Source organism: Ostrinia nubilalis, chromosome 13, assembly GCF_963855985.1.
Source record: "Ostrinia nubilalis chromosome 13, ilOstNubi1.1, whole genome shotgun sequence".
In the NCBI taxonomy this organism is placed as follows: Eukaryota; Metazoa; Arthropoda; class Insecta; order Lepidoptera; family Crambidae; genus Ostrinia; species Ostrinia nubilalis.
The window spans coordinates 5106329-5130723 of NC_087100.1; the positions used below are offsets into that span (position 1 = coordinate 5106329).

The window sequence follows — 24395 nt, forward strand, 5'->3', positions numbered from 1 at the left end:
AGGCGAATCACACAAGCCCAAACTCCATATGGTTCTATTGTTTTGTTACGGAGGTGGCCATTGCATCTCCTCCAGATCCATTATCAGACAGAGCTAAGAAATAAATAAATAAATATTATTATAAGTAAACAAATAACTAAAATAATTCATCTTACTATCTTACTTTTTACTAGTCTTACTAATATTATAAATACGAAAGTTTGTGTGGATGTCTGGATGTTTGTTACACTTTCACGCAAAAACTACTGAACAGATTTTGATGAAACTTTACAGTACAGTACAGCAGTACTAGGCAGTCTGTGTTCAACTATCACTCGGGTCGGACGTTCCTATCGCAAGACCTTTGGTTCACTCAGTTCCGATACGACTCTAGTGCTGTGTGTAATTATTTTCGTTAATACACTGAGTTTATTAATTTCTACGAGTGGATTTCATTTTGCCTGAGACCTACGCCATGAACCCTGAACCAGAAGACCCTGTCGCCAGCGACAGCGACGCTCATCCATCCCTGGCGTCGACCAGAATAACAATGTATAGGCTATAATAGCTTAGGCTTTGGATAGTCATAATTGGCCTACAAAATCTACTAAAAAACATTGTTATTAGATACAGATTGATATTGTGCTGTGTACTATCCTTAAATAAATAAATAAATAAATAATTTATGACGATCTGTGACAAACTAAATTTCAAGCGGGTGAAGCCGCGGGCAATACTACATATTTCATACTAGCTTTTTGCCCGCGACTTCTTCTGCGATGAAGTGGAAAATGGTTCTAATAGAATTAAAATATTCTAAGAAAAATAATTTTGTTAAATGATTATATTTTTTGATATAAAATCTACACATCATTATGTTTAAATATTTGAATACTTACAAAATTATGAGATCTTTCTAAAACAAAATTAAAACACTACACCTGCCGCAGATTTCTTTGTAAACAATGTTTTTTTGTTTTTCCTTCAGGTGCTAAAATCACCAGGCTATTGTGTGCGCATACTCTGGAGTATTCCACATACAACTGGTCGTCGGAGAAGCATAGATTTCCATTAAGTCTACTCCCGCTACCATATGGAACTCCGCTAAAACTCGTGAGGGCGCCAACACTTGCTTTTGTATCGAAAATTAGTATGAGCAGCTGCGCACGCGGTTGCCCGTTGCAGGCTCTATGCAACCACACTATTTTAAACCGTGGTCCCTAAGCATGAGATGGGAAACTGCACTCTCTTGAATTCTCTTGAATTTGATGGTGTTAGGGGAATCCTAGGAATGAATAGACTTTCCAATGGAATCTCCTCATCAATATTGCGAAATTGCAGTTGCAATGCAATGTTACGTTTTCACTTGTTATTTTATTGTAATCTGACCTTGATTTTTCAAACACGTGTCAAAATACAAAAAAATAATTTAAATCAAAAGTACTAAGGAATATTTCATTGATATCAACTTAGAAACAAGCACAGTAGGCCTAAGATGCGCGCCGTGATAACTTTTATCGACGTCAAAATGTATGGGCAAAATCGATAAAATGGCGTGATAACCACTTATCGCGGCGCGCATCTTAGGCCTACAGATCACAGAAACTAAAGGGAAATGTGACAAGGGACAAATTGGAACATATTGCTTGTGAAAGCAATGATGACAGTTAGCGACGTCATTATGTAAACAGTTTATATTGCTTGCATAGTACTAAAGATTATTCGAACGTTGAATACTGATACCGCAATGGATAATGAGCACATAATTTGATTTCTTTGTGTGTGTGAATTTCTAATACGACACTGAGTTTCGAACTCAGCGCATTACTTAGCATCTCTCTATATTTCTATGGAACCAAGTTATCTCCAAAATAACATTCCACACCTTTTTAACCTAGTCAGGTAATAATTTTAATAAAATACGAAGCACGTCATCTATCAATAGGATATATTATGTATATTTTAGAAGTTAATAAATTATGAATAAAACATAAACACTTTAGAAGTTTAGTTAAATCGTAGAATTTCTGAAAAACAAGTACTAAAATCGTACTGAAAAAAAAAAGTATTAACATGTTATCTAATTTATTTATTAAACGTCGAATTTTATCAAAGATTTTGGACTAAAGTTTTTGAAAATATTTTATAGCCTACATAGAAAAAAATTAGGATTCTAAATCGTGAAAGAAATTTTTTTCGGAGCCTATTGCCTCCAAACAAACAAACAAACAATTAAATCTTTCCTCTTTTATTAGTATAGATTTAACAACAAAACAAAACGCTTCTTTTTCTTCTTCACGAAACAAAACTCAAAGCGGATAAATAAATAAACAAATCTTTGGACAATTTCACAGCGCCATCTAGTCCAAAAGTAGGCAACCAATATGCTTGTGTTAAGGGTGCTATCATAATGGATATACTTTTTTATAATTTATTTATTAAATTAAATACATGGTACCTACATAATAATATTATACATAGTTACACCCAGATCCGTCAAAGAAATTAAAATTCATCATTTCAATTTCTGCTCGGCCGGCCGACTCGAAACAGCCTCTCGGCATAGTATCAAATGTATTTGGTCGCCGTACAAATCACCGCTTTACGACACGAACGCACGTAAACGTCACGGCGGGAAAAATGACACAGGTCCTGCCTTGACGGGCGCTCGCGCCATACTAATCGATGTCGGCTTGCGCATTGTAATTTATACTGATATTCACATCAATATTTTGACAAAGTGGTTACTAATATTTAAACAATAACTGTAGAAATTAATTCTACAATGAATATTCTTTATTTTGGGATACTTTTATTGCAGTTTATGCTGTGTTTTTAAACCAAAAACCACGATCAAAATGTGACGTTAATCTTCAAATTTGCCAAATTATTTTTAGATTTTACTCAATAATGGTAATGAAATTCAAGAATCTATTTCATTAATGGACTACAAGAATATATGTCCGATGATTACTATATATTTTTAAGCTTATTATATGAGCATAAATAATAGATACAGGACTTTGAAAATGAGTCTGCGGCAATTTTTTCGTAAAATGGTTGTGGGATATGGGGCACTGTGAATTAAGCAAAAGAGTTTTAGTAAATCCGTTTCATTAATGGTCAACAACAAGGATTGACCTATCTTTCGCAGTTATTAAATAATCTCTGGGTGTTGCTTAAGATAGTAATTCATGCTTCCAAAATCTTAGAAATTCGCACGAAAATGTAAAATGGCTCTTAAGTGGCTTAGATTTTTTCATACAAATGGTTTTTCCCGCTAACTCCCGTTCCCGTAAGAATTTTGCAATATCCTGTTATAACTAAGCTTTAAGTTTACTAAGGTACCTGCTTGCTAAATTTCAAGCATCTAACTTAAGCGGTTTAGATTTTTCATACAAAAGGATTTTCCCTCTTGTTCCCGTTTCCGTGAGAACTTCGGGAATTCCTTGTTGTAACTAAGCTCTAAGTTTAATACACGGTAATAAGCGGTTTAGATTTTTCATACAAAAGGATTTTCCCGCTAATGCCCGTTCCCGTGGGAATTCCTAAGTATTCTATAACCTGCCCAGGAGTATGAAGAATAATTGTACCAAGTTTCGTTAAAATCCGTCAAGTAGTTTTTGTTTCTATAAGGAACATACAGACAGACAGACAGACAGACAGACAGACAGACAGACAGACAAAAATTTTACTGATTGCATTTTTGGCATCAGTATCGATCACTAATCACCCCCTGATAGTTATTTTGAAAATATATTTCATGTACAGAATTGACCTCTCTACAGATTTATTATAAGTATAGATAAGAAAGTTAGTATTATCACAATGTTTGTCGAGTGTTTTTTAAATAAATAAATTATCTTTGGACCATTTCACACAGTGCCATCTAGCCCCAAAGTAGCAACTAATATAGTAGCTTAACACGAGGGGCTAACGGGACTATTAGTAATTTGTGCAATAAAAATTGTTAATTTATATTCTAATTTATGTTTTCTGTGGTTGAAAATAATCTTTAGCCCGCTAGCTGCCATTTTAAATCCTGAATGTACCTACCTTACTTAAAAGTGCCCTTAAGGGATCACGTAGGTAAAATAAATGTATATACATAGACTAAAGAAACATCGGGCGCGCCCCATCACGTCTCTGAAACTACAGTTTATGTCCTTCATCAATCTTCATTTGTTTTCAAGGTTTTCGTTTCTGTTTGTAGAGTCTAAAATTAAACGTAAAAGGCTTGATTCTATCCACGTAAGGCTTAATACTAAGGCTGGGTTGCACCATCTTACTTTAACTTTGATAAACGTCAAAAATCTGTCAAGCTCCATACAAATAACACCGGTTATTGTTCTAGTTACGGTTAAAGTCATGCAATGAGTTGCAGCAACTGACTTGCCTTAATATTTTAAAATTAACTATCATCATTTGTGTTCTAGTTTGAGTTTTCCTATTTCCCTTACTAAAGTTAGTATACAGCTTTGAAAGGTCGAACTTTAAACTGTAGCATCTAACCTGAGTTTTGTACATACATGATCTGCTTATTAAGGGTCTAGGTATTGCTTGAGTAGTTTTTAGTTCAAAACATTTATCATTTTGAGTTAAAAGTTTAACGCCCGTATTCACAAACCGAAGCAAATCGACCTCACAGCGTTGAATAGAGTTCTGTGATTGGTTCGTGTGAGACCCTGGGCGTTCACGCGCACTGTGAGACCTCATAGTTTTAGTGTTTGTGAATTGTTACAATCAATTACAATGATCGTATCAGCAGTATCAGTCTATAAATGAAAGTCCAGCCACTAAAAGTAGAGCTGCAAGATCCGTGTTTTTTGTTTCATTATCAATGCCGTCACTCAATACAATCCTAGTACAGACTATATTTTTGTTGCAAACTCGCCTCTATTACAACTACATAAGACCTCACAGTGTTTCACTTGACGTGCTGTTAGTACGTACAGTCAGCGTCAAATAGTTTGTGACACCCAAAGTATCCAAAAAAGTTCCCAACACGTTTTGTTACTGGAATAAGGTTGTATTATCAACTTTTTGGTCACTTTGAGTGACGAACTATTTGACGCTGACTGTACCCTGTATGACATTCAGCATGACATACGATACGTTAGGTCTCAATCCTCAAGTCTCTAGGCTAACCAGGTTACCTACTAAGGTCGTAGGTATCAAATACAGGACGTTATCTGAGAACCAATGTTTAGTTTCAAACCGCATTCATGCGATTGTTTGGACTTAGATAAACTATGTTAATAACGATTGGAGAAAGAGAAATCAGGAATATGTATTCTTAACGCTTTAAGGATTCGATGTCAACATTATTCTGAACTAAGTACGTAAAAGTACTTAATTAAAACTCGATAAATATTTCAAGGTGAATCCACAGTAAATACTCGTAATATACGGTGGTGAATCCATGAGACAATTTTACTAATTTAATCTGCATATTAAAAACATGCCCCTCCTTCTGGCGCAATCGGGTAGAAATACATTGATTGCACTTTACATGATAGTGGAAATGGTAAACGGCACAGAAGAAGATGATATAATTATGAAAGCTAAAAACTTTGGATGTTTCTTCAACTTAGGTGTAAAAATTATAAATAAAAATAATGCGAGATATTATTACATAGGAATAATTTACCCTCCTTTGTGCAGTCGGGTGTATATCCGAACATTACTTGTACTCGAGTGACATTGTTTCCCTTAGTGAAAATAGAAACCCCGTTTAATGGGAATTATTTAGATAAGACGCCAGTTTCCAGCCTACACTCTGCAGAAGGTGATAAAGCTGCCCTAAAGCCGAACCCTGGCACAGGCGAGGGAGAAAAGCTAGTACAAAATTTAGGAGAAAAAAAGGAGAAAAATTCGCTTACCATAATACTAACTTCTAGGATTGGACAAAGATGATACTCACAAAAATACTGAATCAGTGAACAGTTATTTAGTAAAGGTCCATTTGTAGAGCTCACGTTTAAACACCTAGCAATTTTAATTAAAAACATTTCACTATTTTCTCTCTATTTTCAGATGTACATTTGTCTTTCAAAAATTCCTCGTCTTTGCCCTTGCCATTTCCTCGTTCTTTTCACAAAAACTGAATATTATTACAGTCACTTTTCAGTATGTTGAAATTTCGTTTTAAAGTCTGCACCATGATCTTTCGATATTCGGCTTTTAATATGTGCAGTAAGGCAACAAAATTATGTAGTAGGTACCTAATCTAAATCCTAAATCATGATATTAATAAAATACCTACTTCATTCAATGAAGTAATGAATGAAATCAAACGTTGTTTGATCTACATTTACCTGCGAAATATTCCATTATTTCCCGACGATCTGCGGATAAAATTACTGGATCTTATTTGATTTCTGTTTTCTTTGGGCTGTGCCTTTGTTAATACTAACAAGGGGCATTGTTAGGCGACTAAATACCGGCGCTAGGATATTGCGTGGTTTTCAATTTTGTTGAACAATGGACTAGTGATAGCAACAGCTTGGAGATTTGTGAAAATTAGGTTGCGAACTTCCAGCTTGCTTTAATGAGAAAAAATGTGCTCTTTTATTTTTGTAGACGACAATAATTAGTAGAGGAAAAATAAAATAAAGTTAGTTCTTCGCTTTTGTTCTGTCTAAAAAGTGTGATAGGTACTTCGGTAAGACTTTCGATACTTGATTTTCAGAAATCTTCACGAATTAGGTACTTATAGTTTTTGGGGCCCAAATTATCAAATATTATAAAGAACCGTTTTTTCCATCTCAGACAATCTAATTTTCTCAAGTTTAAAAAACATAATATGAGTTGCACCTATATGCAAATAGCAAAAAGATTAATATTAGTAAAATTAGATAAGTTAGCAAATCTTTACTCACGGTGGTAATCGTTATATCATGGCAATCTTCATAAGCTTGTCAAACTCATTTACCTGTGCGTTACATGTTTACGTAGCATATATACGGTTAGACTAATCATCATCCAGAAAGGACGCAGTAACTAGCGGCCGCCCGCGACTTCGTACGCGTGGATCGTGTTTTACCCCCTTAGGGGTGGAGTAGTGAGCACCTACGTTCTAAAAGAAACCCCCATGCAAAATTTGAGACTCCTAGTGCTTGTATTTAAATATTATTCGTGCAAGATTAGACTAATCATCATCCAGAAATTATATTACATCTCGCGTTAGGTCACGACTCTTGCGATATCAAAATATGTTTAGCCACAACGATTTCCTAGTTAGGCTGACCGCAGCAGAATTGCACACTAGCTTTAGTACTATTTTTGTACCTTTGGCTAAAACCAGTCACGACTTAGTTTTCCTTTCTATAGCATTGAGACAGTAAGTTGCAGTTTCGATACTTTCATACGACATTATTAACAAATGTAAGAGGTAGGTAATGTTAATTGCTTTACTTTGACCTTCAATGAGTATAGTAACAACATTTCTCAATGGTAATTAAGTTTTGGAGACAGGTGTGCTAGGAAATTATAGTAGGTAACTATATTTCAATACCTAGACAGACTAAGACTGGGTTGCACCATCTTACTTTAACTTTGACAAACGTCAAAAATATGTCAAACTCCATACAAAAAGCGCCGGTTATCGTCATAGTTACGGTCAAAGTTAGGTGGTGCAACTCAGCCTAAGTATAATAATATCATTTTTTTTTATCCACAACGAGGAAGCTCTTGGCCTGTATCTCACCTGATGGTAAGTGACGATCAGGCCGAAGGTGGAAGCGAGCTTCACCCGGAATCCTCAACCACGGAGGAACTGGCTATCTTACCTCTAACTGCCGGAACACAACAACGCTGTTAACATTGTTGTTATGACGACAGACTTAGGTAAGATGGTGGTAGCTAGCCAGGCAGACTTAGAACAAGCCATACCACCAACCAAACCGAACAGAAAAATCTGCCCCCACTGGGAATCGTACCCGGGACCTCTGCGTCTGAAGCAGGTGGTCTTACCACTAGACCACAGAGGCGATATACGAGTCCGTTCGTTTCAACCTAATAGCGTCCACTGCTGGATGTAGGCGTTCCATAACGCAAGGATTTCCATAACGGCGAGTCCTACGCTGTCCGCATCCAGGTGCTTCCCGGGGCCTTTACCAGATCATCCATCCACCGAGTGGGAGGTCTATCAAATTAATCCTCCTACTGAATTAGTGTCATAATTCATCATTAATGATGATAACATCTAAATGAATTATGACACTTATTCAGTCCAGATAGGTAAGGATTAGTCCTTACCTATCAAATGAGAAGATTCAATTAGATACCAACTGTTTATCAACGTCAAAGATTGTTCTGATGTCACAAACAATAAATATCAGCTAACTTTTATTTCTTACATTTGAAGTCTAGTTTGTTTTCAAATAAAACATCCCTCGTCTACACTAAATAGAACAAGGAAGCGTAGGTACATTGTTGGAGGTTCCACTACCAAGAGCAAAGTGTACACTTCCACTGGCTTTAAGGTTCCGTAAGTGGAGATAAAATCGGCTTAATAAGTTTTAATGTGCGTAAAAAGTTCCGTACACTAAGGCAATTACCAATAACTATTTGATAAACTAAGGCTGAGTTGCACAATCTTACTATAACTTTGATAAACGACAAAAATCTGTCAAACTCCATACAAAAAGCACCGGTTATTGTTACGGTTAAAATATGTTGGTGCAACTCAGCCTTAGGTTTACCGAAAAAGTTAGTTCCAAAAAGCTTTTTCTTTAGAAAATTAAAGCTTTATTAACTTTGTAACTTAGTTATTTGACTAGAAATTCTAAGAAATAATAGGTTATTCACACTTATATTTTGTTTTACCTAATGTTCCCTCAATTATTTGTCGAGATATCAGACAATGTAACGATACCCGGATCAAAGGAGAGGTGGGTATCGAGGCATTGTCCCCGGGAAACCGGTACAAAGCGTGACCCCAGGACCGGTAATTAGAAACGGGCAATCCGGTTTGCGATCCGGATGCCCAGACGGTATCGATCCTTGGTTGAAATGGATCTGACATGTTTCAAGGGAAAGGTTTATTTATGTAATATGTGAAAGAAAGGTTTTACAGAAACAATGTAGGAAAATAAACGATTAAAGAATTTTAAACCTATATTTTTTACGTAATTTTAGGATTTACAAATTACCTAGAAAGATCTTACCTTAATTGTGTAGATACAGTTAGCTTCAAATCAGTCAAATAGTTAGTGACATCCAAAGTGGCCAAAGAGATGACAACACAATCTTATTCCTATTGTAACAAAGACGTGCTGCGAACTTTTTGGCTACTTTGGGAATCACGAAATACTTGACGCTGACTGTGCAATTGTACATACACATAAATAAAAAAAATGTCGACGTCATCTAGACATTTAAAGACACCCTGTATTTAAAATGCTGCCGCACTCTGTCACCCGTACTCCAAGGAATAGACGTCAGTTATTGTTCGGACCTACCTGGATCAAAGGCGTACCGATATGCATCGGCCATCGCACCAACCGGTAATTAGAACCGGGCGGCCCTGCGGACAGGGGATCCGGTGATCCGGTGTTCAGATGCTTGGGGATCCTTTTATGTGCGCCAATGGCGGCATGTTTCGTGTCGCGTTAAATTGAATGCAGGTGATATTGGTAGTGTATCTTTGAATAGAGTCATATTGTAACACTGCGTCTAATTTTGGCTTGATTGTCTCAATTCCCTAAATGGTTTAAAGTCCTTAAAAATAGGCAAAAGATAAAAGTTGAGGTAAAATTCAGAATTGGATTTAGCGAAAAGGTACTTTAAAAACTAAAATAATTTTAATGCTCATATACATAGTACAAAATAGTAAAAGATCACATAACTTGTGACAAACATTCACACAGTGATCAGCTAAGAGAATTAAAGAATGCCAGTAAGGATGTTCCTAGAAAATAAGAAAGCTTTTACTATTATTTTTCTTATCACTGTAGCATCTGTTTGAACAAACAACAAGGTGGACGCGGCATGTGGTCAGTAACTAGAAAATAATTTTATTTACTTGACAACTCGATATGAAACAGGGTGTTTTAGTTTCCATGTTATCAATAAAAAACTTTCAGAAAAAACTGTGATCAGATAAACAGACAAAATATTTTCCATTACAAAAAAGTTGACAATTTTTAAATGAAAATGATATTTTCAAAGGACCAAGTTTTTACTCATTGTGTAACATTAATTTATGTTTTTAATAGAAGTTCTTTTTAAAAGCGTTCATAACAGCCCTTACTATTTAGCAAAAACTGCACAGAATACATCAAAGACTTTTGTTTTGAATTCAAACCTTATAACTTTGAATCACCTTTTAATTAATTTCAAAGGAATTTAGTGCTGGAAAGTTTGTTGTTGCCTGCGAAAATAGTCGCAAAAACTTTTTGCAGACATTTTTGTGGCTTTTGCATTTTAAGATTGCTTTTAATTAAATTCTACGATAAATAAGAACTAAAATGCTTTAAAGACCCGTATTGAAACTCTAAAGAGCCTCGAACGCCAATTTAAGAGAGTTATTCCTGTAGCTTTGAAAATATTACAAAGTCGTCATTTAATTTTTACTGTAAGTATATTACTCATAAGGGAAGCAATATTAAATAATTTTGATGCATCTCACTTAATTCGGTGTAGTTAAACGATAAATACATATACAAGTATGCATATTACGTTTTATGCATATAAAATTTAGGTATACATACCTACGTTACGTGCTATATTTATATAGGCTCATAATTTAATTTATTGATTCGCCTCGGTTTAAACCCTAACCACAGCGTAGGATTTAATCTCGTGTTTCTATCATAGATGAAACCAATAAATAAATACACGCCCGATTTAATGAAAATTCTCCCGCAGAATTTGGGATTCAAAATTAATTAGTTAACATAACAGCTTTGGGTGAAGTACCTAATTATCATTAACATTCAATGTGAAAAATTTGCGCAACCGCAAGGGATATTTATTACCATACACTTTTAGTCCATGAAAACAACATTATTGTAGTTTCAACAATAAAGTTTACTAAGTATCATTTTCTCTCTGTTTCAGATATACGACACAACGGAAAACACACGGCCTAAGAAATGGTCATCGAAGCTGAAATTGAATACATCAGGGAGCAGCAAGTCCTCGGAGAAGTCTCCAGAGAGTCCATATATGTACGGAACCATCAGTGGGCCGGGAGGTTCGGCGCTGTCGAAATCAATGAAATACGCTGAAACATGGCTCTACGGGTCAGTCAGGACCCAGACCCCACCTATAAGGCCAAGCGTCTTCTCTGCCTATCCTGAAGTACCTGGCCCAGTGTTAATCAGCACTCCTCAAAAACCGCAGCCTCACAACTATGCTGTAATTCTTTGTTCCTGTCCCGAGTACCTCAATGGTACTAAAAAGACAAGCTCTACCAAAGTCAGTATTTGTAAGAAATGCAAAGGATCTCGATTGCCATTGACGATAGCGGATAGCCCGCGATTACTGGTTGGAGGCACCGTCAGAGGGCCTCAAGTAAGTCGAGATGCTGGTTTACTTAGAGCTGGAACAGTTAGAGTTCAAGGATCCAAATCCAGACCCACCATATTAAAAAATAATGGCGAAGCTGACCCTTATGACTTGATGCGAAGGAGCAGATTAGCTCCTCCTCACGAAGCTCGCATCGGAAGTCAATTTTCAACAACAAGATCAAGAGCAAAAAGCATAAGTCCGTGCAGAGTCAAAACTAAGAAACCAAGTCCAGAGACACTGCGAAAAAGCAGAAGTAAGTCTGTAAGCCGTGTAAATGAAATCTGGGTAGACGAAGAGGCTACTGCCAATGAATCTAAAAAGTCAATACTATCTTGCGATATTAATCCTTACGACTTAGTAAAATCAAGTGGTAGTGCAAAATCAATGGTAGAAATTGAGTTCGATGATGATTATGGGGACATTTTCCAAGAATCTCTAAAAAATAGATCACTAAGTAAGTCAAAATCGGATTCAAATGTCAAAGCCATTAGTGGACAAAGGATACGAGTTTCCGATGAATCTAAATCATGCACGGTTGAGGAAATGACTGTGTATGATCCGGTAAATTATGATCTCAAGAAAGGCGATTCTAAATCTTCGGAGTTATCTCCTTCTGTCTCATTACCAAATATTAAAAATGAAAGCAAAAAGTCTACGTCATTAAGCAAAAATACCAGTAAGAAAATATTGAACATATCAAATTATAATAATCGTACAAAACAAAAAAGTGTTTCGCCTAAACGCCCACCTAGACGAGTAAGGAATATAAAAACTGACGATGACAGTGAGAGCGATAATCAACGATTACCTGAGAGGAGTTACAATAGAAAGAATGCCTTTGATGCTTCTCGCAACTCAAAATACAAAAACCAGAACACAGACACAATCAAATCAATTTTAAAGAAGCCTAGAAACTACGATTTGCACGAATCATCTACTAAAGCTGAAACATCTGACGATTCGTTTGAAAGCAAACGATTTAATGCTTCACAGTTTTATTTGCCAAAACCCAGAGAAAAGGGTGGCAAGGCATTCCAAAATACATTACACCGTAAAAGAGTTCAGTTTCAAGTGGATAGCGATGAAACAAAAGTTATTTACACGGCTGAGTTTAATCTCGAACAAACCTCCACTCCCGAAATTTCATCTGAAGTAAATGTTGACACTGAAGAAGATGTCATGGCCGAAGGAGACGTGGTTAGCCACAGTTTGATCCAAGCTCCTAATGAAGAGATGTCTCAACTTGTAAACCAAGAATTACATAATGATAATGACGTCTATGAAGATGTTCAAACGAATTCGTTGTTGGAGAACATTGTAGAAGAAAGCACTCAGATGAATACAGTTCCGACAGCAGTAAATGATAGTATAGAAGAAACTTCCGTATCTAATATAGCAGGTTTGTATCAATTTTACTTATATTAATTTATATTTCACATTTATGATTCTTATTATTCAAACTAAACGTTATTATTTTTCTTCTTTTTTTTTCAGATAATGAGATTCCTAAAATACCGATATTGCGTCGGTCAGAATCTGAGCGTTTGACGTCAACAGTATCAATATCACCACCGAAGTTTTTGGATACCATGGCTTTACGACCTAAAAGCAAACATGGGCATACAAGTCAAGTTTTCTTATCACCTGTAATTGAAACTATTATTGAGACATCTGTTCAACAGCCAAAAGACAATGTCTCTTTATCACCTAAATCAAATGAAATAAAGACCAACAGTCATGAACATGACATTGAACCCGGTAACTTGAGTGACAGCAGTGATATAACACGAAATATCTTAAAGAATTTGCGTCGTGGCATCTCCGAATCACCAGAACCTCCTCCTAGATTGAAAGCTAAAGATCGTTCAAAGTCAAAGAAACACACATACGTCAAGACACGATTTGTGAGGAACAATTCGTCAAGTTCTGCGAGTGATGAATGGTCAGATGCAAATGATTACGAACAAAAAACTATTTTACGTGTCAAACAGTTTGATTCTGATGAAGCTGATGATACTAAAGGCACAAATGTGTTTAAGTCAACTGAAAGTGAACCTCGAAAAACTTCTATTCAAATAAATGGAAATGAATGCTACTCTACAATGAATGTTAGTAGTGATACACCGATTTATTTATCATCAGTTGTAGTAAATGATGACTTTGGTAATTCTTGCAATACGTACCAGACAGGCACTACTGTGACCATAAGTGTGGGAACTCCACAAAAAGAAGTAAAGAAATCTAAGAGCCAGATTTACATTGGTGCTGTCTTATCGGATGCAAAAGAAAAGAAAGAGGACGGGAATACTTATGAGGAATATTATAATGATAAGAACAACGACAAAAATATATCAGACGCCAATGAGCTCTCGTCTATTTTAAGCGATCCTGTAGAAGCGGTAAAAAGAAATCTAATACCACATGTTTGTGGAAAGAAGGATGAACATTCCAACGAAGACAGCAAGCAACAAGATGGAAATTTTGTTACAAAACTATTTGATGACCCTTTCTTTGGCCATTTAGCTGAAGGATTAGATTCGAACTTAGTAAAAAAATTGATAGAAAACTCCTTAATAAAACTCCAAGAAACAAAGAACCAGGAGTGGACAGACAGTGGTAAAATGAAAGTTGAAAAACTAATTGAAAGCTCCCTTAAAAACATGAAATTGGAAATGGAAAAAACTGATAGTAAATGTGAAGACGAAAAACCAAAGAATCAAATGAAAGTTGAAAATGAAGAATCCACTGAAAGACAAATAATCGATACGTCCGTTAGTAATGAAAACGATGAAAGCGGCTGCTCGGCTCCCTATGAAAGTATGGAGTATGAAAGCGGGGCCATGGGAATATTTTCTGATCTCGATCCTATGTCAGATTGTTACAATGCATCAGCAAGTGAGCTATCTACTGAGGATGACACAAATTCTACAAGGTCCAAGTTTTACCAAATGCTTGTTGATGCTGCCCTTTGTGAAATAGAAATAGGAAATAATACAGATGACGATCATCATTACGAATCAATCCGCCTTAACAGTGATCCCATTTACGAGGAGATAGGAGATATGCCACCACCTCTACCAGCAAATCCTCCTCCTAATTCGTTGTCACTTATGGATGATGAGAAACGTAGTGGTTCACGATCAATATTTGAGGGAGCATCAAAGTATGATATTCTATCTTATCTAGTTGATGCAAAAGAGAGAGGCATTGATGACGAAGAAACATACATTACCAGCTATTCAAATGGCAATGATTCTTCAAACTTATTGAACGAGTCTAAGGACAAACGCACCACTGGTATTATTGACACTCACCTAAGTAGTAATACTAGTCAGCTATCAAACGCTTCAGATTCTAGTGAAGACAACTCTTTGACAATCAATAATGAAATGTTAGAAAAATCTGCGATATGTAAGAAAACTTCTGCTGAAATTGAAAGAAATGATTCTGGTGTGGGATCTGAAACTAGTAAATCTTCAAGAAGTAGACTACAAGGAAAAACTTCACCTTGTGGTACAATAAGTGATAAAGATACGCCAATTCATCTTTGTGAAGACTGTGACACCGCAGTAGAAACTCAAGTGACAGAACAGGGTATGTTAATCACTATTGTTTGATTTTATTGTAAGTTTTGAAATGATTTTTATCTAATGTGAGACTATTTTTCAGGATCAATATACGCTCCGTTAGTATGTCGTAAATGTGCCAAGAAAAGAGCAGAGAGAAAAGAAATAATCACAGAAATAGTTGAGACTGAAGAGAAATATGGAAGAGACTTGCAAATTATATTAGAAGAGTTTTACAAACCCATGTTGGTGGCTGGCTTGCTGACACAAGAACAATTGAGTGCAATTTTCTTGAACGTTGAAGAGCTAATTGACAACAATCAAGTATTATCCGAGAAGTTACGGGATGCTCTTGAGATCGCCGTTGACCAGGGAGATGAGGTAATTTAGCTTTTGTTATCTTCATCTCATAAAAGACTTAAAATTTGATCTCAAACACTATTATTTTTGGCATAAAATAAAATTGGACTTACGGAATTTCTCTTATTTGTTTTTTTCTTTACAGGATCTGTTGACAGTGAATGTAGGCAAAATTCTTCTGGAGTGTTCGGGTATGCTGTCTGCGTTCCAGTCGTACTGTGTGAAGCAGGCTGGTGCTGCATTGCTGCTGGCTGGTCTTGAGAAGGAGAAGGAACTCCTGAGGATATTCTTACGCGTGTCTCAGATGGAAAACGCAGTCTTGAGGCGAATGAATTTGAACTCATTTCTTATGGTAAGATCTTCAGGATTTTTATTTGCTCCTTTTGGTTGAATATTGTCAATCTCTATTGTCGCCGAACGTATTTAAATCTGTTGATTTTTTTTAAATATCTAAGTAGTTTTCGTAATAGAGAACCCATGTGCAATACACATTTGGACCCATGCGCTCCCTTTTGCCTCTGGTAAATTCACCATCAATCCCTAATTTCTAAGTGAGCCCTATGGTAACATTTATCAGGAATTTTGTTTTCATAGAGGTCATTTTTAAAAATTAGGGATAGATGGTGAAAACGGGCATAAATGACCTCATGATGACGATGAGTGCCTTGTGATATGCGTTAGATTTCATTAAAATCTTTCAATCCAGGTGCCAGTACAACGCGTGACAAAATATCCACTCCTTCTCTCGCGGCTGTACCGTGCCACGGCTGCGTGTGCGACCGAGCGCGAGGACGTTCGAGCGGCGCAGCGCTGCGTGGAGTCTAGGCTTGAGGAGATCAACGCAGCGGCCGCAGCGGCTGCAGCGGCTGCGAGAGACGTGCCACTGTGGCGGCGGCTGGCGGCTGCAAGGCGGACTGCGCACGACCTACACGTGGCCGATATCAGGCTTAGGAAGATGGCGGTTGATGTGCTAGACTGGAATCATGATGATGCCAGGTGGGTGATTTTCGTTAAGGGTTTTTGGCGACAGATCTGGCAATAATCAGTCCTTGAATGAAGCCATGCTAAGGTCTGTTGCGTTAAAATTACTGTGATTTCATTGATAGTCAACGGTAACTTTCTCAAAAGATTAAGGTAATTAATTTGCTCACTTCTATGTGTGGATCTGTGGTGACAGCCAATCAAACCATGCATTTTGTTGTGACATAATATTTGTCATAAACTAGGTTCATAAGTTGCCACTCTAACTTAATTTTCTGTCGTTTTTAAAAGAGCATACTGTCTATGTACTCTATTACTTTTAATTTGATCTAAGTAACAAATCAATGCGTATTATTCGACATAAGATTTCCTTTCAAACATTGTTACTGAACAAAAATATTAATTAGCTCGGTCATTATCTCTAATAGCTAATTACGTTGCCTCATGCCCTTAGGTTTCCACAAAAAATAACAGCCATCAGACAACTTTTTAATTTGCTTTTTGTGCCAATTATTTGTAAGTGAAAATTATTACTGTGGCCCATTCTTCTTAATTGAAATAAAATACTGCGATGTTGAGAGCGAAAGATTTATAAAATGCTGCTGTAAATTCTAAATGTGTCGTTTCAATATCTAGATCTATCTTAATACTTACGCAAGATCTATTAAATCCCGTTTCTAAAGCCCATAATGAGCTTGCTTACAACAAACAATCACCATCAGCTTTAATCTCCACAATTACACAGATTTAATTAAAAAATAAACGTTTAGCCCTTTGGATAATTCTGAATGTTTCGGCGAATTGTATTCAGGCACATCGCCCTGCTATTGGTGGATGGGACAAATGATCCCATTACTAGATCCATTGCGGGTCGCAGGTTTGGTTCCAGTCAGAGTCGTAAGCTGATGCGGAAATAAATATTTAATTTTGTCGTCAAGCTGTGATCGTAAGTACCTACCTGAAAAGAAGATACGTCATCTTCTGATTTTAAAGGAGTTTACCTATTCAATTAAGCATTAGTTGGTTTCCAGAAGAGGAAAAAAGGCTGTTGTAGAAATGATAAAAAAGAAGAAAGGGTTTCATAAAGAGTTAAATTGTTTGTATGGAAACATCACGTCAAAGTCAGACTAAGCCAAAGTCAAGCAGTGTCATATCATTAGCGATTTTTAGACAATATCTTCATTATTGGACAACTTTTCATGAGTTTAAGAATACGAGCTTTGGATCCATTTTGTTACCAGTAATTAGCTTAATTATATCTTTAGATTATAATAAGATTAAGTGGACTCTTGTCACTTGCACCACTCTGCTGATAATCGTCGCTTTAGTGCCAGTAACGGCAGCAAGAGCTATTCCCGGGGCTCTTTATTACTCTAACAACACAAATACAAGTAATTATACGTGTAAAAAGGAAATAACTTTTGAAGACGAGCACTAATGTTAATTTAAACCTATAAAATCAAAAGCTCTTGAGTTCTAACTGGATTATTAGAAGCAATTTTTATCTCGACCCCATTTTATGGGAGCTAAAATGGCGGCTTAATATGCCCGCTTTGCATTGGAAATCACGCTATAAAATATTGAGAAATAAAGTACGTAAATGAAATCAGATGAAGCCCATTCACATCTTGAATAGGACTTACGCCTCACTGGTTAAACTAGGAATTAGTTCTATATTTACTGATGAAGATTCTAGGGTCTAAAAGCAGTTCAATACAGGTTCTATTTCAGTTATAAATGATTAAAATTAGTATGAAAGGTCTTCAAACTGATGTGGTAATGAAAAATAAGTTTTAAAAAGCATTTTGAGTTTGAAGTGGCCTTGAAAATCGTGTAATGTAATTATGTAAAGTCTAAGTGCCTATAAAGATTTTCTTTCATGGACTTGGCAGTCACATTGCGGCACATTGTAGGAGCTAAAGAAAATAAAATCGTTGATCAGTATAGACTACGTGATATACAGTATAGCGAATACAATTTGACTGAAACTCCAGGAACCACGCACCCTGAGGTGCCCAATTTTATTTTAACTTAAGCAAGCTACTCTTTGCTCTATCCAAATTTGATCATCAATTCATTTTGTTTTCTATTTCCATGTTGTTAAGGTTCGCAATGGAAGGCAAGCTGCTGTTCACCCAGCCGAATGACAACAACTGGCGGAAGGGCCGCACGATCAAGCTGACGCCGATCAACGCGCTCTTGGTGACTAACGGGAAGGTAATAAACTAAAACTAATTTTAGTTTCAGTGAAAGAATAGCAACTAAAGACTATTTATAGACATAACTGGTTTTTCAGTTCTGGTAAAGCAAAATATAAAAGCAAGACTAGTCGAAGTCAAGACAGTTTTGGATGCAAATTATTTGATATGCAAAAAACTAATTTTAGTACACCAAGGTTAAAAGCGGAGACAGCTAAAAAGCGGTTTAAAAAAATGTTGATGTTGATATTAAGATGTAGACTAGTGCTTGTAGCTAAATAATACATAGGTATTACATTTTCTTAGCGACATGGTTTCTTACGTCATATGTTTTCCTAATCACTACTTGATTTGAGAGCGTAGAGAAGCGATTTGTATCTCATAGAAATCGAATGTTATTAAATTAATTCAACTTTTAATCCTTAAAATTGTAATGTTTTGTAACTTTTAGGCGGTTACCACACTGCGCCGCGCTCCGCCGCGGAGCGCGGGGCGACAGATTTAATCATTGTATGCAAGTAGGTACTTCAGTTTGTATAGAGAAAACACGCGCGGCACTTCACACTGACAACGCGTCCGCGCGCGTGATTTTTTATATGAAAATCACGCGCTCCGCGGCGGAGCGCAGCGCAGTGTGATAACCGCCTTAATTTTTATTACTTACTAATTGAAAACATATTCCAGCCAACGACCACCCACAAAACGAACGAGATTCGCGAAACGAGAGAGCAAAGGGACCGCGAGGCGCGCGAGAGAGAGGGCGAAGCTCTCTTCGCTCGGAGCGGAGTGAGAGAGGCCGCTCTCCTGCTCGTAAGAGAGAAAGCCGGGAGATACACGCTGCAGAGAGAGCCTCTCTTTCTAGACCGGTGCGTGGTCGCAGCTGATCACGAGCCGGAACACTTCTTCGAGGTCCACGAGATAACCACGAAAGATTCGTATATTTTCAAGGTGAGTTTTTATCTTATTCTAAAGGTGGATATTAAAATATACGAATTGAGAATGATATAGAGCATTACCTCGAGCATTTTTATGAAATATAATGTTCATAACGAATGGTACAATAAAGGTAAAAGCTCAGTTTCCAAAGCACGTTTGGTTCGAGAGAGTGATATACCAGATCATATCATAAAGCGGCTCGTTGTTCTGTTACAAGTAAATGATCTAGTCTATACTCACCCTTAATAATTAACCCTAAAGACATTAATCTTTGCTGAAAATAAACTATTGAAATGTTAAAGTAACTATGTATAGCTTACCTGGTAATATAACTAGTCACTGGACACATTATCCCTACAGACTAAGAGTAGGCGCACACCGTTGATTTTTAGTTGGCCGATAGTTGTGCCCGATTTTAATTTGTATGAAGAATCGGCCAAATCGAATCGGCGTAGTGTGCGCACTCCCATACATGCCCATACTGATCAACTGCCCGACTAAACTATCGGCCGACGAGAAATAAACGGTGTGCGCCTACTCTAAAAAATGCGAATAATGTAGCCTTTACTGCTGTATTTTTTGCCTGTTTTGCTATCCTCTTGAGGGCTTTTCCTTTGAGTAAAGGAACCTGAAAAGGGAATATAAATAGAAATTAATTGTTTTACACAGAAAAGAGACTGAGCTCGTCTTATCATGATTCTTAAAGACTGCATTAAAGAAAGGCGTAATTGTTTTTGCGTTAACGTCATAAAAACAAAACACTGCGAAGTGCGCCAAAGCAAGTGGCTAAAAAATAAAGGGCTTAACAATGGGGGAAGAATTAAACGCGTAAAAGAGAAAATTTGGAGTTGCAAAACCATCGCCTGTTATCTTTCTGCATCATTACGATGCTATTTCGAATTTCTGTATGTCAATTTTACAAACTAACCACATTAAAGTTTCTTTATTTTATTTTTATTTTATTTATTTGGTTTACCAATAATTTAAAGTTTGTGAAGATTTTTCGATTCGATTTCAATTAGTTAATTGATTGGGTGACTTGAGACTATCGAATCGACATAGGTAGACGTGGATCATTTAATTTGATATTAAATCAAATTCAAATTATTTTTAATATGGTTCACTTCTTCAGGGCTCATATACGATAAATATAACTTGCTCTACCATCACTTCAGCACAACAGAACTGAAATCTAGTGGTAGAAGAAACTTGGTCAGTCTGGTAGTTCAATAACATTTTTTATTGAATACACTTACATTGAGTAAGGTTCTTTTCAATTGCTCTCTCCATAGACAAGTGGACAAATATTTTTAACCCTCGCTGTACGAGGTGGGGTGTGACACACCCCAGTCCTTTAAAAATAGCCACAATTTTAAAAATTTGCAAGTGCTGAATTTGAAATTCTCAGTAGCTGGAATTATGACACTGCTGCTTCGATCAGCGTTGCAAAATCAGTCCAGCGGTGACTACCAACTGAGTTACATGCCTTTAAAGTGCGTGTGGGTGTCACACACCCCACCTGGTACGGGACGTTGTTAAAAAGTTAAAAAAAAAAACTAACAGTTTTGGTGTAATTTATATATTTTTAGCTTTGTCAATTGAATAAAATTCAATACAAATATTATTTTTCGTGATTTTTACGGTATCTGAAATTTTCAAGCACTTTTAGTCAAATGAGATGACTTTTAGTGCGAATCTGGAAGTTTAGTACTGAGATCCGAAGGTGTATGTGAACATACACTTATGGGCTACAATTTATACTTGGTGATACAATTTATGGGCTACTGAAATGGAATAACATATTTTATAAATAAATAAAATTGTTAAGCTCCCATTTTATGCATTGAGTATACTCATTTTCTTTTATCAGAATTGTGGTAAATTGAAAACTGATGATCAAAACAAATTTATACCCTTCCAGTTTTTAATTTACTTTTAAATTATAAGTAAATACTTGTACTTTGTTAAATAAAAACGGTTGTCATAATTAAAGGCACTAATTAAAAATTACACATAGGAAACTGATTCCTAAATTACAAGAACAACGGAAATTGTGTCTTTTTGTTTTTTTATGATAATAATGTTATAATACATATTTTCAGCTCAGAGCATTTCTTAAACCTAATTAGCATACGTAAATAATCAATATTAAATATTAAATTCCACCTAAAAAAATGTTGAATGAAAATTTTATCACTTTGTATATTGGGGTGTGTCATACCCCACCTGGTACGGGACGTAACTTTTAGTCACCTCGTACACGGAGGGTTAAAAATATAAATTTTTTTTTCGTGGCCCATGACCAGCTGTTTGAATTTCAGTTCTAAAACAAACTAATTAGATTCAAGTTCGGTTGTTAATGCAGTAATAACAATCTGATATGCGGAAATAATTATCGCTATTATGCTAATTTAGTTAACAGTTGATCCGTATGGAATCAATTTAATCATGTAGAAGAGTAATTATCAACTGACTGTAGTAATTCAAGTATTTGGTTTGGTTCGCGCCAAAGATGATTTGGTTAACGTAAATTCTATCCATTTTCCAATTATCATCCTTTGTTGAAATCATTAAAATTTATTGAAATTAAGATTGAGGATCTAATTCTTACGTGAGACTTAGGGCCCTTTACCACGGCATCGCGGCAGTTCAGTGTGCTTACCATCAGTTTACGTTAGGTGTGCGCGGTAGCGACTGCGTGCGTAATAAAATTACATTAAATGTATGGTAGATTGTACAGCGCCCCTAGTGGCTACTTTCAAGAACAAAAATCTTCATAGATTTCTTTGACGCACTAGATGAGCAGATGATGTTAGATGGAAAAATAGTTTTTATTCATACTGCAATAAAGATCTCTAATCATATCGCTTATTTCCAGGCCGAAGAGAACGCGCGCACGCGCACCTGGTACCGCCAGCTTCAGTACCACGCGCAAGGCGCAGGCGCGTGGCGCAAGCGGCGCAACGCGCTCGCTAACATCATGATCAACCCGATGCTCACGCGAAACTGAGCGTACATCAAAGGATAAAGAGTACACTTTCAAACGATAGCTTTTGATGAGTAGGAGAACAGCGCGTCACCCTCGTAGCGTTCTTTTGTTTTTCTCCACGTGGAAGCTGTTTGTAGCGTTCTTTTGTTTTATTCTGCATCGAAGTGACGCGCTACCCAAAATCATGATGAACCAAAATCATGCTCACGCGTACATCAACAAATAGAGCGTACTTTTAGCGAAAAAACAAATGAACCGTGCGTCAATTTCTTTTGTTTCAAATAGTGTTCTTTTGTTTTTCTCTCTGTTCTATTAGAATAGGAAAGAAACAAAAGAAGGCATGAAAATAAAATACTGTTTCAGCTTACAATTCGTCAGCTGACATCTCGATGATTATGATTACAAGACACATCTTCTTTAAAAACACTCGGTTTTAAACGGGGTATAAAAGTTTTAAAATCACAAAAGAGTTGGTAGATGACGTCTTACTCCCTATTGCGTTTAAAAATACGAGACAGTTGACAGCTCATAAAAAGTTGACAGTTTTTACTGGGTGCCCGCTCTACCCTATTTTATGGGTGAAGAAAAACAAAAGAAAATACGCGTAGGTGATGCTCGACGCGTACGCGCAATTAATTGTCAAAAGGAATCGATTGAAACTCAAAATCAGCATGTAAAACGCTAACCGCCATTTTTAATTATGTTATTAATCGACTCGTGTGAATCGGTAAACTGCTGATTTGTTGAAAACAAGTATTATTCGATTTTCGCGTCTTGAAATGTTGCATTTTTCATACAATATTTAAAATTTATTGTACGCAAAAATAACAACATTGCTTTTAAGGTTTTTTAATTTACTTTTATTCAGTGTTACTGATTCACATAAAGTTGATCGTAATGTAGAGTTTGTAGAGTTCTAACAATAAAAGTAAATAATGCATTTTTGTAGGAATCACAGTACCTTAGTATTATTAATTTTGGAAGGCAATATCAAGGCTACTTTGCTAAACTTATCAGACAAACGAGCTGTAAATAACTAAAAATAGATAAAAAGTTTGCCACTAGATTTAGATTTAGCTTTACACCAAAATATTACAATTAACATTGCCCTTTATTTAAAAAAAACCCTAACAAATACTTTAAGACTTATTCTTTGTAAATAATAAATTTAATAGCTGTGATATCCTGTTCTGTGTCCAACAAAAAAGAAAACATAATAAAAATCTCGCTTCTTTTTTCATTTGTAATTATTATAATCTATAACTATTACATTTAACAAAAAAGGTTTTAGTTTATACTTACTATGTAATACTTATCTTTGTTGTGACTTATGACCACAACTTATTATATCGTTAGTAAGAATTTGTTTTATTTCAATACTTACTTGAGTTAGGCCTTAATTATTGGAAAAAAATATTAATTATCGTCATAATTTCCTAACTAGTCTTAAGAAAATTGTACGTAAATGTAATAAAAATATTTATAGCTATAATTAAAGATATCTCAATGTATTTATTGTATGTATTAGTATCGTTTATGTGGAAATAAGATCCTATGTGTAGAAATTAAACTTAATATTTTCGCGTTTGAAAAATTATGTATTTGTTATGTAATTAGTAGTGATGACAAGAAATAAATTAATGATTAAATGAATGGTTTTTACTTTAAAACCTGTTTGTTAACACGTTCAATCTCCTTTGTATTATTTTAGGAACATACTTATTTGGTTACCTATGCATTTCGTGAAATCAAAATATGAGAAATAAAGATTGAATAATAAACACATCTTTGTGCTCAAGTTTTCAGTGCCTTTTTTCCCTAAAAATCTTATTAACTTAGCATAAGGTCGAAAACCAAATTGTCGAAATG

General features: G+C 35.9%; 1 protein-coding gene across 2 annotated transcripts in view; it reads left to right on the top strand.

The window, feature by feature from the left end:
• LOC135077442 (uncharacterized) overlaps positions 1-24175 on the top strand; it is a 245714-nt gene extending 221539 nt beyond the window's left edge. For both annotated transcript variants that reach the window (XM_063971983.1, XM_063971982.1), the window contains 8 exons: positions 11044-12895; positions 12991-15090; positions 15166-15443; positions 15568-15774; positions 16129-16418; positions 18509-18620; positions 19286-19549; positions 22416-24175. In XM_063971983.1, coding sequence (XP_063828053.1) covers positions 11044-12895; positions 12991-15090; positions 15166-15443; positions 15568-15774; positions 16129-16418; positions 18509-18620; positions 19286-19549; positions 22416-22547 — 5235 coding nt within the window. In that variant the 3' untranslated portion in view covers positions 22548-24175. The remainder of the gene's footprint in view (positions 1-11043; positions 12896-12990; positions 15091-15165; positions 15444-15567; positions 15775-16128; positions 16419-18508; positions 18621-19285; positions 19550-22415) is intronic.
• Positions 24176-24395: the final 220 nt, after the last annotated feature.